Source organism: Nannobrachium achirus (genome assembly GCF_963921795.1).
Source record: "Nannobrachium achirus genome assembly, chromosome: 19".
NCBI classification, from domain to species: domain Eukaryota; kingdom Metazoa; phylum Chordata; class Actinopteri; order Myctophiformes; family Myctophidae; genus Nannobrachium; species Nannobrachium achirus.
Genome location: NC_137826.1, coordinates 1899967 through 1912660, shown reverse-complemented (window position 1 = coordinate 1912660; position 12694 = coordinate 1899967). Strand labels below are relative to the sequence as shown.

The 12694-nt window shown below is 42.1% G+C and overlaps 1 protein-coding gene across 1 annotated transcript in view; it reads right to left on the bottom strand.

The window, feature by feature from the left end:
* Positions 1-5549: 5549 nt before the first annotated feature.
* The window catches only part of htr3b (5-hydroxytryptamine (serotonin) receptor 3B), a gene marked incomplete at both ends in the record, with an annotated part of 30953 nt that continues 23808 nt past the window's right edge, over positions 5550-12694 (bottom strand). The window contains 2 exons of the mRNA XM_080748704.1: positions 5550-5821; positions 8115-8324. Of these exons, the coding sequence (XP_080604830.1) occupies positions 5550-5821; positions 8115-8324 (482 nt within the window). The remainder of the gene's footprint in view (positions 5822-8114; positions 8325-12694) is intronic.

Genomic DNA, 12694 nt, shown 5'->3' with positions numbered 1-12694 from the left:
CAATTCTACTATCGCGTGCGTGCATCTTCCTTGATCCGATCCAGAGAGTCCAGTAAATGGTTTTCAATCAGGCCACGTTTTGCTGTCTACGCCCATGGGGCACGGCAAAAACTGTTCCCCCTTCCTTCCTTCTGTTGTACAGCAAAGCCTATAGCCTGTACCCTGTATAGCCATTGCTTTCTTTCTTTCTTTCTTTCTTTCTTTCTTTCTTTCTTTCTTTCTTTCTTTCTTTCTTTCTTTCTTTCTTTCTGGGAAGTCCCTTGAGAGCATGCTCTCTTTTTCAAGGATGCCCTGATCACAGCAATACAATACATTATCATGAAAAACAATAGCACACATTTTGAACCGTCACAGATGCAAATATACAGTAAATATAGATTGCAGTCTGTCACTGTGTAGTGCGTCCTCCTCGAGAAGCACCTTAAATGTCTTGAGACCAATCCAACCAGTTTCATAGAGTCCTGGACTTTGTTCCATTTGTGTGGAGCGAAGCTATGCCCCCTTGTTTGGACGCTCGAATCAATTTATAAGTATATTATCCCACAGGATCTAACTTTGGGTGTATGGTTTTTGCGCTCACACACACACACACACACACACACACACACACACACACACACACACACACACACACACACACACACACACACACACACACACACACACACACACCAGTAAGATGCCCAAGGGCAACAAGCGACCTTGCGCCATGTCTTGGCCATCTGGCCAGTATCGGACCAGTTACCCATATATGGAGATCCATGTACTGTATATGGAGATATGCTGTGTGACCCCAAACATGCTTACTCAGTTATTCGTTATGTGAAAGTCCTATGACGTCTATGACATCTGACATCATACATACAATCCCTTTTATGCCCATATATGGAGATCCCTGAACAAGCCACACAGATATGGGCTGTCTTGGCCATCTGTCTTGGCCATATATGGATTCTGTTTGTGTGGTATGTGGACGAGGTGGCCTCTATATATGGGCATTCTCATATGAAGTCCTGTTAGATATGGGCTTAATAATGATGACATCAGAGATCTCCATATATGGGCATAACAGGGATCCTGTTTGTGTGGTTCCCCTGAAATCACAGTGATGTCAGAGTGTTATAGGCTTGAAAATTAAAATGTTATTAAAATGTTTGAGAACTGTTGTAGTAGGCTACGGACTAATACTGACTTTCCAACAGGAAGCAAGAAGCATAATGCAAGTGGTGAGGTGTTAACGGTGTTGGATGCGTTGCCTATAGAGCCTTCTGGTTTGTTGTCAGCAGTCAGCCTCATTCCAAATGCAGAGACTGCAAGAGCCCTACAAGTTAGCAGAATGCAGTTCTCCTATTGCTTACAATAGCAGATCATAGATAAAGTTCCAGGTTACGCAATTACCCCCAGTAAAAACTGTAGCCTCGACTCTGTGTGAAAGATCACTCCACTTGAAAGCGGCATAAATCAGGTTCAGTTATATTGGCATAAAACTGCGGTGTGTTCACTATCATTGTTGCTTTCCTGTATTTTTATTCTCTACAAATACCCAACATATTTGTTTCAGTGAGTCGCTTGGCTCATGTTGACAGAATGGGAACCCATGCGGTGGACCGGGTTGAATCAGTGTTTTGTTCAGTTGGCAGCAAACAAAAAGAGATTTGCATCTTTAATTAAATTAAAGAAATATTACGTTATTGTCAATTTGTGCCATGAAATTCGTTTAAAAATGCTGGCTGGCGCACATGCTGCACTTATCGGTTACCTCATGCAGCAGATAACACACGGACGGACATGAACCAGAAACAGCTTCTCTCATCCCTTTTCAGGGGCGTCACAAGGGGCCCGGGGGGGAAGTGCGGCTGTGTTACTAAGGCCCAAGGTGGAGGGGCCTTAAATATTTTATACTTTAGCTACTGAAAAATAGCAGATATACAAGCTCGCAGCGCGGCACCAAGTGCAGCGCTGCGAGCTTGTATATCTGCTATTTTTGATAAGTCATGAAAATGTCTGCAAATCTTTGAATATATGTACTTTTTAAGCAAACATTTGCTTCTGGAGGGTCACTGGAACTAATGCGTAATATAGCGTAAATGGGTTAAACCTCCTCCCCCTATGAAGAACATTCATGGTAGCCTGATTTCAGACTCAGCTCCAGTCCACTCTGAGAGTGGGCGGGGTCTATGGGCTTGAACCAGGCAACATTCATGGGGGGCCCGCAGTGAATCCTTGTACCCAGGGCCCCTGCGACACCCCTGAGCTTCTCTCATCTCTTTTATCTTAAGTCCTGTTCCACAATAACTTTTAATAAGATCCTCGGGAGGCATGGACGGCTAGTGATGTAATGAAAATCACATTAATATAGATCACTCTCTACTGTAGACGCTTAACGCACCTCAGATTTATGTCAGTCAACAGGGAATAAACACACTTACAGACGATGGGCTTTAAATGGACTTTTATTGATCTGCTGGATGTGGCTAGGAAAGGGAGACGAGGTGAGAACAGAAATGTGGAATCATTTGCCCTGCCCTGGGGGTTGCTTGCTTTGGGTAAATATTTGCATTGCCACTTCAGGGAGCGTATGCAAAGATCTGCCTCTCCTCCTGTCATGATAGCATTGTGTAAAGCAAAGGTTCTCAACGTGTGGGTCGGGACCCCCAGGTGGGTCCCCAAATTATTTTGGGGGGTCCACGGATGATTAAATGAATGTGCAAAAATAGTTTTCCTCATTCAACGGTAAACAAACCAACATAAAGTTGAAGTGTATAGACTAGGGTATCTGCACATTTCTGAAGTGACAATTTAAGGACTTTTTAATACCTCGAAAAAAAATGACAAATTAAACATTGGCCAAATTGTCAAATATTAGAGGCAGAAAGTGTGAAAATAGCCAATCTACATGCTCATAACGCCTCAGGGTGGGGGGGTCCCCAGTTAAAATATGATTATTATATTTTTAGTCGCGGCCTGAAAAGGTTGAGAACCAATGGTGTAAAGTAATGACCCAGCAGAAATGTATGGGTGATTCTATTCTATTCTGCATCGCAAACCATACTCATGTCGAAGGTTTGAGCGGAGCGAATGGCACCATTTGGCACCTTTATGCTTCATTCCGGGATTGCATCACCCACTCTGCAACCATCACTTCACGCTACATCAGGTTTACTCCAGTATGTAATGTAATATAGGCTGCCGTTGCTGTCAGGCAGAAAGAAACCTTATATCTCCATAATATCAACCCCCCCGCCCCCCATAAATGAATGCCCTACTTCTTTGTATGACCATGTTTTACAGTTATTACCTGCAAGCACAGGCACTAAATGGTCACCTTACTTTACCTGCGCCCAAAACCAATGCACTTTAAAACAGTCGTGTACAGAGTCCACTGCATACTGGGATCTGCATCCCCCCACATTTGACTCTAGCAAGAAATACATTTGGTTTCAAAAGGAAGCTTAAGGCAGCAATAATTAAAAAGGAAAATTATTAGATTAGCCTCTTATGATTCTTGGCATTTTTGGACAGACAAACCTGTTTTATTTTTCAATTCTTATTTAATGTACATGTTATTTAAGTTTGTTTGTTTGTAACATTGATTATGTTTTTGGTATGCAGTCAGGCTTATGCCTGGCTCAGGGAAGAGTCCATCATGGAAAGACTGTGTATGAATTAATTCTGTAATGCATTTTGTGTCTTGTATTGTGATGTTGTTTTATGCTTGGACTCCAGGAAGAATAGTCTCCACTAGAGTGTAGACTAATGGGGATCCTAATTAAACTAAACTAAACACAAATAGCCAATCTACAAGCTTAAGACTCATTGCAGACATTACTACAGTACATTGAAACACATGTTCTTTTATTTCCATTTCCTGAAAAGTAAGATTTTTGGACATAATGAGGTTTCCACCCCCCGACGGCGACGATATTCAGTAACGCATAACCATAGTTCACTCATAAGTGAGTCACAGCAGGGGTCCAGCTGTGTCACAGGATTTCCACAATAATAAATACTTTCTTTTAACCATTAAACCCTACTTTGTCAACTAGTGAAAATAGCCTACATACAAGCTATACGAGGAACTGCTGTTATATAGCAAAGGAAATGTCTAGCAATGGTTATGACTGTAATACAATGCCCTGTAGCCTGAAATAAAAGGTGCATTGAGGCGCCCTCCTAAACAACTTCATAAATCATAGACTGGTGTTTTGTTTTTCCGAACATCAGACCTGTTCAAATCTCATATTGCATTTAGTTTTTTCTGAACTTAATACCTAAAAAACCTGAATGAATCATAAACTGTGTTTTGTTTCTTTTCCACACCTAAAACCTATAAGAGCAACATAACAAGCAAGTTTCTGCTGATACAAAGGGAGAACAACCCTTTGTATCAGCGGAAACTTGCTTGTTATGTTTTTTGTGTTTATGTTATGTTTCATGCCGTCTGCGATGTTATTGCCACTGCGAAGGTCATAGTCAGGTGATATTAATAAAATCTGGGAATAAATTCCTTACCAAGACATTTCTTCACCAATGTGTGTGTAAATGTGTCTGGAAACACATCTCACTATTAAAGACTGAAATTCAGTTTCCCTAGGATTCACTCACTTTACTAAACAGGAAAAAACACACAAAAGTAGCATGTGAGCGGTCAAAATAGGGGTTTACAAAAAAACATTCCTTGGGCTAAAAATGTCTCCTCACAAGTTTTGTGGGACCGTTTTGTAGCCTAAGGAATGTTTTTCGTGCAAAACAAATGCTTGCAATGGATTCTGAATCATGGAAAACCTTTAGTTTGACCCCTCACATGCTATTTTTTATTTTGGTGTGTTTTTTCCTGTATAGTTAAAGGTGTATTCAGTGATATTGAAAGTGGCCGGGGGTCATCTTGTCCCTTACTGGCCTTACAGCGTGGAAATGTTTAGTTTTTTATAGATTTTTTACACCATTATAATGTTCTCGTTTTGATCATTAGACCCAATCACTGAATATCGGTAGGCCTACGTCTCCAGCATCAGGATATGTATGATACTGATTTACTACGAGACTGTGGCATTTTATGAGTTCAGTAGTTTACAATTAAGGCATTTAGCAGACGTTCTTAATTCAGAGCGACTGTGGTTCTCAAAACTTTTATTTTGACCATCATAATTAAACGAGGACTGGCTGGCCACCTCTGAAAACCAAATCTAGCTATGCTCGTAACACGGGCCATGGGGTGGAAGTCCTTATATGGTCAGCACACATTCTAGAGAGGAGAATGAATGGAACATGTACCAATTATATTTTATTTGAATGAAATGCAATCACTGAATATACCTTTAAGTTAATGGGACCCCAACTTTCATCAGCTGTCACGGATTCTCCTAGGGAAACTGAATTTCAGTCTTTGTGAGACGTGTTACTAGACACCATTACAAACACATTGGTGAAGACATTTCTTGGTAAGGAATTTATTCCAGGATTGGACATTATTTCTGAAGATATTCCCTGACTAAAAGGTTTGCTCTTTTCATGCCGTCTGCGATGTCGTTGCCATGCACTGTGAAGGGTCAGGCAAAGCTCCATACGGCCCAGAGCAGCAGCAGGGTACAGGCGTACACGGCCAGGACCAGCAGGTAGACCCTGAACAGCAGGCGGTCCAGCCTGCAGCAGAGGGCCAGCCAGTCAGACTGGTAGGAGTCCTGGCTCTCGTCCTGGCAGAGGGCGAGGCGCAGGGACACCAGCTCCGCATGCAGCGTCTCCAGGCGGGTGCTGGGACTGCTGTCTGGCAGCTCGCTCAGGGACAACAGGTCCTCCCTGGGAGGAAGGTCAAACTCACAACCTGTGGGAGACGAGGAGGAAGAGAAGCTCTGTTTCGAACCTTCTATCTCCGAGTTTCAATTTACGATTTATAATTTAGGTATTTAGCAGACGCTCTTAAGCAAGCTAATACATCAATACGATAAGCAAGGTAATAAATACCCTACCAGTCAAAGGTTTGGACACAGCTTCTCACACACATTGAATGAAAACTGTGTCCAAACCTTTGACTGGTGAGGTACATGCATCAACATTAATACATCAAATGCATTGAAATATCAATCTAGTTTCAAATGCGTAGGCCTACAGTGTACGTTTTTTCGTAAGGTAAAGCCCTGCTTCATCACACAAGACGGTCACACAAAACGAGTGAAAATAGCCGATCTACAAGCACACAACGCCTCGCACCAATGATAAATACATTTTATTGGATATAAAAGGTTTCCACCCGACAACGACGATTTGATTGTGCAAGTAGGCCAACACTGCAACCTGTAGGAGGGTGTTTAGGTACACTGCAATCTGTAGGTGGTGTTTCGTCAAACAAAAAAAGATTTCCGTCACTCTGATTCAGTGATAAACTCAGAGTTAGAAATATTCGCTCTAAAATAATATATAACATATATTGAAAGATCTTTCAAAAAAAAAAAAAAGGCAGATCTACAAGCTCACAGCGCTGCACAAATTGATGCGCTATGAGCTTGTAGATGAGCTATTTTTGAATAGCCAAAGTATCCACAAGTTTCCCAAGGAGCTTACTGGGGAAAAGGGGGTGTGTTAATGTGTGCTTCACTTCCTGACCTCCACACAGCTGATTCAGATCACTTAACCCATTTAGGCCTGAACACATTATGACGCAATATTTTATGCTTTAACTATTGAAAAATAGCAGATCTACAAGCTCGCAGCGCGGCACCGAGTGCCACGCTGCGAGCTTGTAGATCTGCTATTTTTAAAAAATCGTGAAAATTAGATTTTTGACCTGATTACATAAGTGTCTTTTGAATCCTTCTAAGATTTTTTGAAAAAACGATGTTTGTATGTCAACAATCTGGCCAGCCATCGTCAAAGAAAAAGGTCCTTTTCACTTAACTGGAGCTCAGTTAGTCTGTCCTTGAGAGACTACTATGTCAGTGGTGCTCAAACCTTTTCATGTGAAGGACCCCCAAAATTATATTTATTTGGCCACGGACCCCCATCTCAAAATATGTAGTTCCAGGGACCACCCAGAAGCAAAATTTTGAGTTACAAACGTTTGCTTTGAAAAATACATATATTCAAAGATTTGCACACATTTTCATGACTTTTTCAAAAATAGCAGATCTACAAGCTTGCAGCGCGGCACTCGGTGCCGCGCTGTGAGCTTGTATATCTGCTATTTTTCAATAGTTAAAGCATAAAATATTGCGTCATAATGTGTTCAGGCCTAAAAAAAGCACCAACAGAGATGCAGGTGTCACGGCAGCGACAGCAACCAGTCAGAATGATACAGCTAAGAAGGAGCTATAGTCAACTTTTTCTTGACAAACGGATGCTAAAATAAAAATGTTTCGAAATTATGTTATAAAAAAATAAGCTTCATATATGTGTTTCTATTCAAAAATGACCACAAAAAGTGGTAAAATAATGATAAAATAATCATTTTGGCCATTGTCAGACCGACACTTTGTTTACATTCTATGCTTTTATAGTGTAAAGCCCTTTGCACACAGGACAGTTGCGTTTTTTTCGTTTGCGGCATGAATAAAACGCATTGGATTTGGTGTGCAAGGCTGTGCGGAATCGGCGCTGCGGATCCAAAAAGGAGTCATAAAAGGAGTGATGAGTTTTTTACCGCATGCGACAAGACGCACGAATCGAACTGGTTTCGATCGAGAAATAAACGCACGGCGGCAGCCACTCGTCGCACGGCTAATTCGGAGCCGGTGTGCATGAGGTCATAGAGAATCATTGTTTTCTTTTCAAAAAATTATATTGTCCGTTTTATCCGTGCGGTTAAACGCGCCTGTGTGCAAAGGGCTTTAGACTAGGATGCAAAAAAAGTAGACGACAATGGCCAAAATGATTATTTTATCATTATTTTACGCTTCATTTTTGAATAGAAACACATATATGAAGCTTATTTTTTGATAAAATATTTTCGAAACATTATTTTCTTTTTTCAAGAAAAGGTTGACTATGGCTCCTTTAAGTGATTCCCACCTTTCATACAAGCGCTCATGGGACGCTGGAAACGTATGGATAAAATCTCAAATCTAAAATGACACGGATGCTTTCCCGGTTATAAGGAGCTGGTGCAATCAGTGTCTCCTCACCCTGGGCCTGGGCTGGGTCGTCCAGGGTCCGAGTGGAGGTGAAGGCGCTCTCTGTGAAGCTGTGGCTCATGGAGCCGTACTTGTCCAGCAGGTAGGCGGACACCGACATCTGCTGCACCTCCTTCTCACCGTGGTGCAGCAGCTTCACCACCAGGATGGACTTGGCCAGGCTCAGCATCAGCAGAGCCATGCACACCGCAAAGAACACACCTGGATGGAAATGGGCAGTAAAACGTCAGCATAATGTCAGTATCATGGTTAGTATAATGTCAGTAACATGGTCAGTATTGTGTCAGTATCATGTCAGTATCAAGGTCAGTGGAAACATAAGCTGATAAACAGCCCTAAAGGCCATATAGGCTGGGTGCTGGACTAAAGGTAATCAACAATAAAAAGAGAAAAAAGTCCGCACACCAATGTTGCTGTTCCCAGTATATGGTTTTTACTTTGGTAACGTTTCGAGCCAGATGGGTCTTCTTCAGACTGAAGAAGAGCCATCTGGCTCGAAACGTAAAAAGTAAAAACTATATACTGGGAACAGCAACATTGGTGTGCGGACTTTTTTCTCTTTTTATTAGTATCATGTCAGAATCATGTCAGTATCATAGTCAGTATCATGGTCAGTATCATGGTCAGTATCATGGTCAGTATCATGGTCAGTATCATGGTCAGTATCATGGTTAGTATAATGTCAGTATCATGGTCAGTATCATAGTCAGTATCATGGTCAGTATCATGTCAGTATCATGTCAGTATCATGGTCAGTATCATGGTCAGTATCATGGTCAGTATCATGTCAGTATCATGGTCAGTATCATGGTCAGTATCATGGTCAGTATAATGGTCAGTATCATGGTCAGTATAATGGTCAGTATCATGGTTAGTATAATGTCAGTAACATGGTCAGTATCGTGTCAGTATCATGGTCAGTATCATGTCAGTATCGTGTCAGTATCATGGTCAGTATCATGTCAGTATCGTGTCAGTATCATGGTTAGTATAATGTCAGTAACATGGTCAGTATCATGTCAGTATCATGGTCAGTATCATGTCAGTATCGTGTCAGTATCATGTCAGTATCATGGTTAGTATAATGTCAGTAACATGGTCAGTATTGTGTCAGTATCATGTCAGTATCAAGGTCAGTGGAAACATAAGCTGATAAACAGCCCTAAAGGCCATATAGGCTGGGTGCTGGACTAAAGGTAATCAACAATAAAAAGAGAAAAAAGTCCGCACACCAATGTTGCTGTTCCCAGTATATGGTTTTTACTTTGGTAACGTTTCGAGCCAGATGGGTCTTCTTCAGACTGAAGAAGAGCCATCTGGCTCGAAACGTAAAAAGTAAAAACTATATACTGGGAACAGCAACATTGGTGTGCGGACTTTTTTCTCTTTTTATTAGTATCATGTCAGAATCATGTCAGTATCATAGTCAGTATCATGGTCAGTATCATGGTCAGTATCATGGTCAGTATCATGGTCAGTATCATAGTCAGTATCATGGTCAGTATCATGGTCAGTATCATGGTTAGTATAATGTCAGTATCATGGTCAGTATCATAGTCAGTATCATGGTCAGTATCATGTCAGTATCATGTCAGTATCATGGTCAGTATCATGGTCAGTATCATGGTCAGTATCATGTCAGTATCATGGTCAGTATCATGGTCAGTATCATGGTCAGTATAATGGTCAGTATCATGGTCAGTATAATATACAATATTGTGTCAATAAAGATATCCAATAAACTAGTACTGTAAACACATAGCAAATTCAATTCATATTCAAATATCGCAATAAGAAATAAGGAATCAATATTCATAAAGAAATCATTCATATGGTGAAATAATTCATGGTCAAATTATTCCTAATTATCAATCATTTCATGTAATTAATAATTAAAGCATCAAGAGAAAACATGATAAGCTATATTTAAGCAGGATAAACAATTCAGGTTGTATTCATAATTCAATATACATTTGGTAATAAACTCATTAACTCAAATGGAAAATATAACATTAGTTAAGCAGGATAAACCATTACTTTAATCAATCAATCAATCAGTAAATCATGAACCAAAAAGGCAGTAAACATAACTGAAATACATTGCTTATAAATGCAAATACAGTAATCAAATCATAAATAAACGGTTTAATAGTGTGAATGTATTCAGTCAATGAAAGTGCCCATGGCCCATGACTAGGGCTGGCAACTTGACTAGGGCTGGCAACTGGAACAAACAATTGAAGATGCATGCTGTTAGCTGCAGGTCTTTAGCACAGTTAGCCGACATGAAACTCACGTTTGTTTGTGGACGCACACGGTTTGGATGGATTGTTGGTGAAGAATGGATTCAGGAGGTTTTAGAGGCACAGGCGAGTGAGGCGACAGGCAGCTTTGGTTTGGCTTGGTGGTTTGGCCATGAGGAAGTGAGGAGAGCCTACTTATATAACCTCCCACACCTGTGCGTGGCCAGTGAACAAGCTGGCATTCACTCAAGCTTGATTGGGTGTCAGTGACTCTCCATGAGCCTTTTGACAGCCACCCCGGAATTTGGATAAATTCCACTTCTTTCAAAGGCTCAATCTTCAAGCCTTCCCCGATCTCACCATCAGCTGGTGAATCATCTGTGGTGATGGATAGTGAGAAAGCCACCCCGTCTGCACTCACACAGGTAGAAGTGGACCGCTCTTCCGCAGTCTGGAACTCTGCAGGGTTAGGGAGAGCATCTGTTGCCCCGAAAGGGATGCTATTGGATCTGGTAGATGTGCTTGACTCTGGGTCTTCACAAGGTAGTGGAACAGTGGTAGGCGAATGGGCTGGCCATCGAATCTCTGGTTTAGATAGGAAAGGTGGTCCGACACTCGGACTGGGTAAAGATGGAGAGGTCCACGTTGGTCGCATCTCATTGGCATAGGTTAGTGGATGGGATGGAACTTTCACTGCCCAACCCAAGGACGTGTGGCTAACAGGCCACACCAATGGCTCAATCGGGGTGACGGAATATGGGTAGTCTGACCCGATAAGGATGGGAGACTGCACTTTGACCAGATGGGGAAGGGGGAGTTCCTCAAGCTGTGCATAACACTTCTGTAGAGTACTCCCTGGACAGGTATGTTCAGCTAAATCAAGCTCTCTAGTGGTCAAGGCCGGATACATCAGGTCAGGTTGACCTGCAGGGGAAATGAAGGCCACGGCTGCACCGGTTATTTGAAGCACATCTTTCCTCACCGTTAGGTTAAGGGACTCTGGCCCTCAGGTTAAGCTGCTGGACTGCAGCTGGGAGAATGATGGTCTGTTTGGATCCATCATCTAAAGGGACTCTGGCCCTCAGGTTAAGCTGCTGGACTGCAGCTGGGAGAATGATGGTACGTCCGGATCCATCATCTAGGACGGCAAATGTATGTGCTTCTTTCTCCATTCCATGGTATGCCTTTGTCACTTTAAGCTTGACCTTAGAAGAGCAGTTTGGGTGGTCAATATACAGCTTCTTGGTTGCTCCCATCATGAGCATGCTCTGCTCCATTTGGAACTGAGGTACAGTGTTGTGTAGAACGGTAGGAGGACCTGGTCCATGGTCACGTGGTGGCTGAACTGCTAGTATGGTGGTTGGACCAGGGTTTGGTTGAAAGGGCAGTGGAACTGTAGGCATTGTTAATGGGCGATAAGGAGACAGATGGGATTCTCTTCATCCCTAGATGGCGAAGGCGTCTGCATAGGCCTGCTGCTGGTTGACCTGTTGGTTGACGTCTTCCTGCTGGTTGGCGCCCTTCATCTGGCTGACGTCTTCCTGCTGGTTGGCGCCCTCCATCTGGCCAACGTTCTCCAGTTGGTTGTGAGACAGCCCTTGCACCAATAAGGAGGGTATATGTTGACTCATCTGGTGTCTGGTCCTCCTGGAAATGGTGGAAACTGAGCCGGCTTCCTTCTGGTGCTTCTTAGGCTTCGTTCCTGGACCTTTGACCTCCTCTTGAGGCTTTTGGACATCCACTTGAGGCAGCTCTTCAACCTTTTCTCGAACCTCCTCCGTTTTCCCATCCTCCTCTTCTGCCTCCAGTAAATGTAGCTCTCTGGTCTCCTCTTCTCCTGCCATCGGTTCAGTCGTATCCGGCTCGAAGGACCATTGAAAGATTGTCTATGTATAGTTCAGGTGTAGTGACTGACGGGGGGTGAGCAGGTAAAGGTCACGTGTCAGGCTGACCAGGTAATAATGAAGAATGAATGAGGCAGGACACAGAGAGCTACTTTCAGCCTTTGAACGGCATATTTAGTGAAGCCATTGGGGTGTGTGTGGTACACACTAGGCAGGTGTGTGCTGTACAAAGGAAACAGAAATATACAATATTGTGTCAATAAAGATATCCAATAAACTAGTACTGTAAACACATAGCAAATTCAATTCATATTCAAATATCGCAATAAGAAATAAGGAATCAATATTCATAAAGAAATCATTCATATGGTGAAATAATTCATGGTCAAATTATTCCTAATTATCAATCATTTCATGTAATTAATAATTAAAGCATCAAGAGAAAACATGATAAGCTATATTTAAGCAGGATAAACAATTCAGG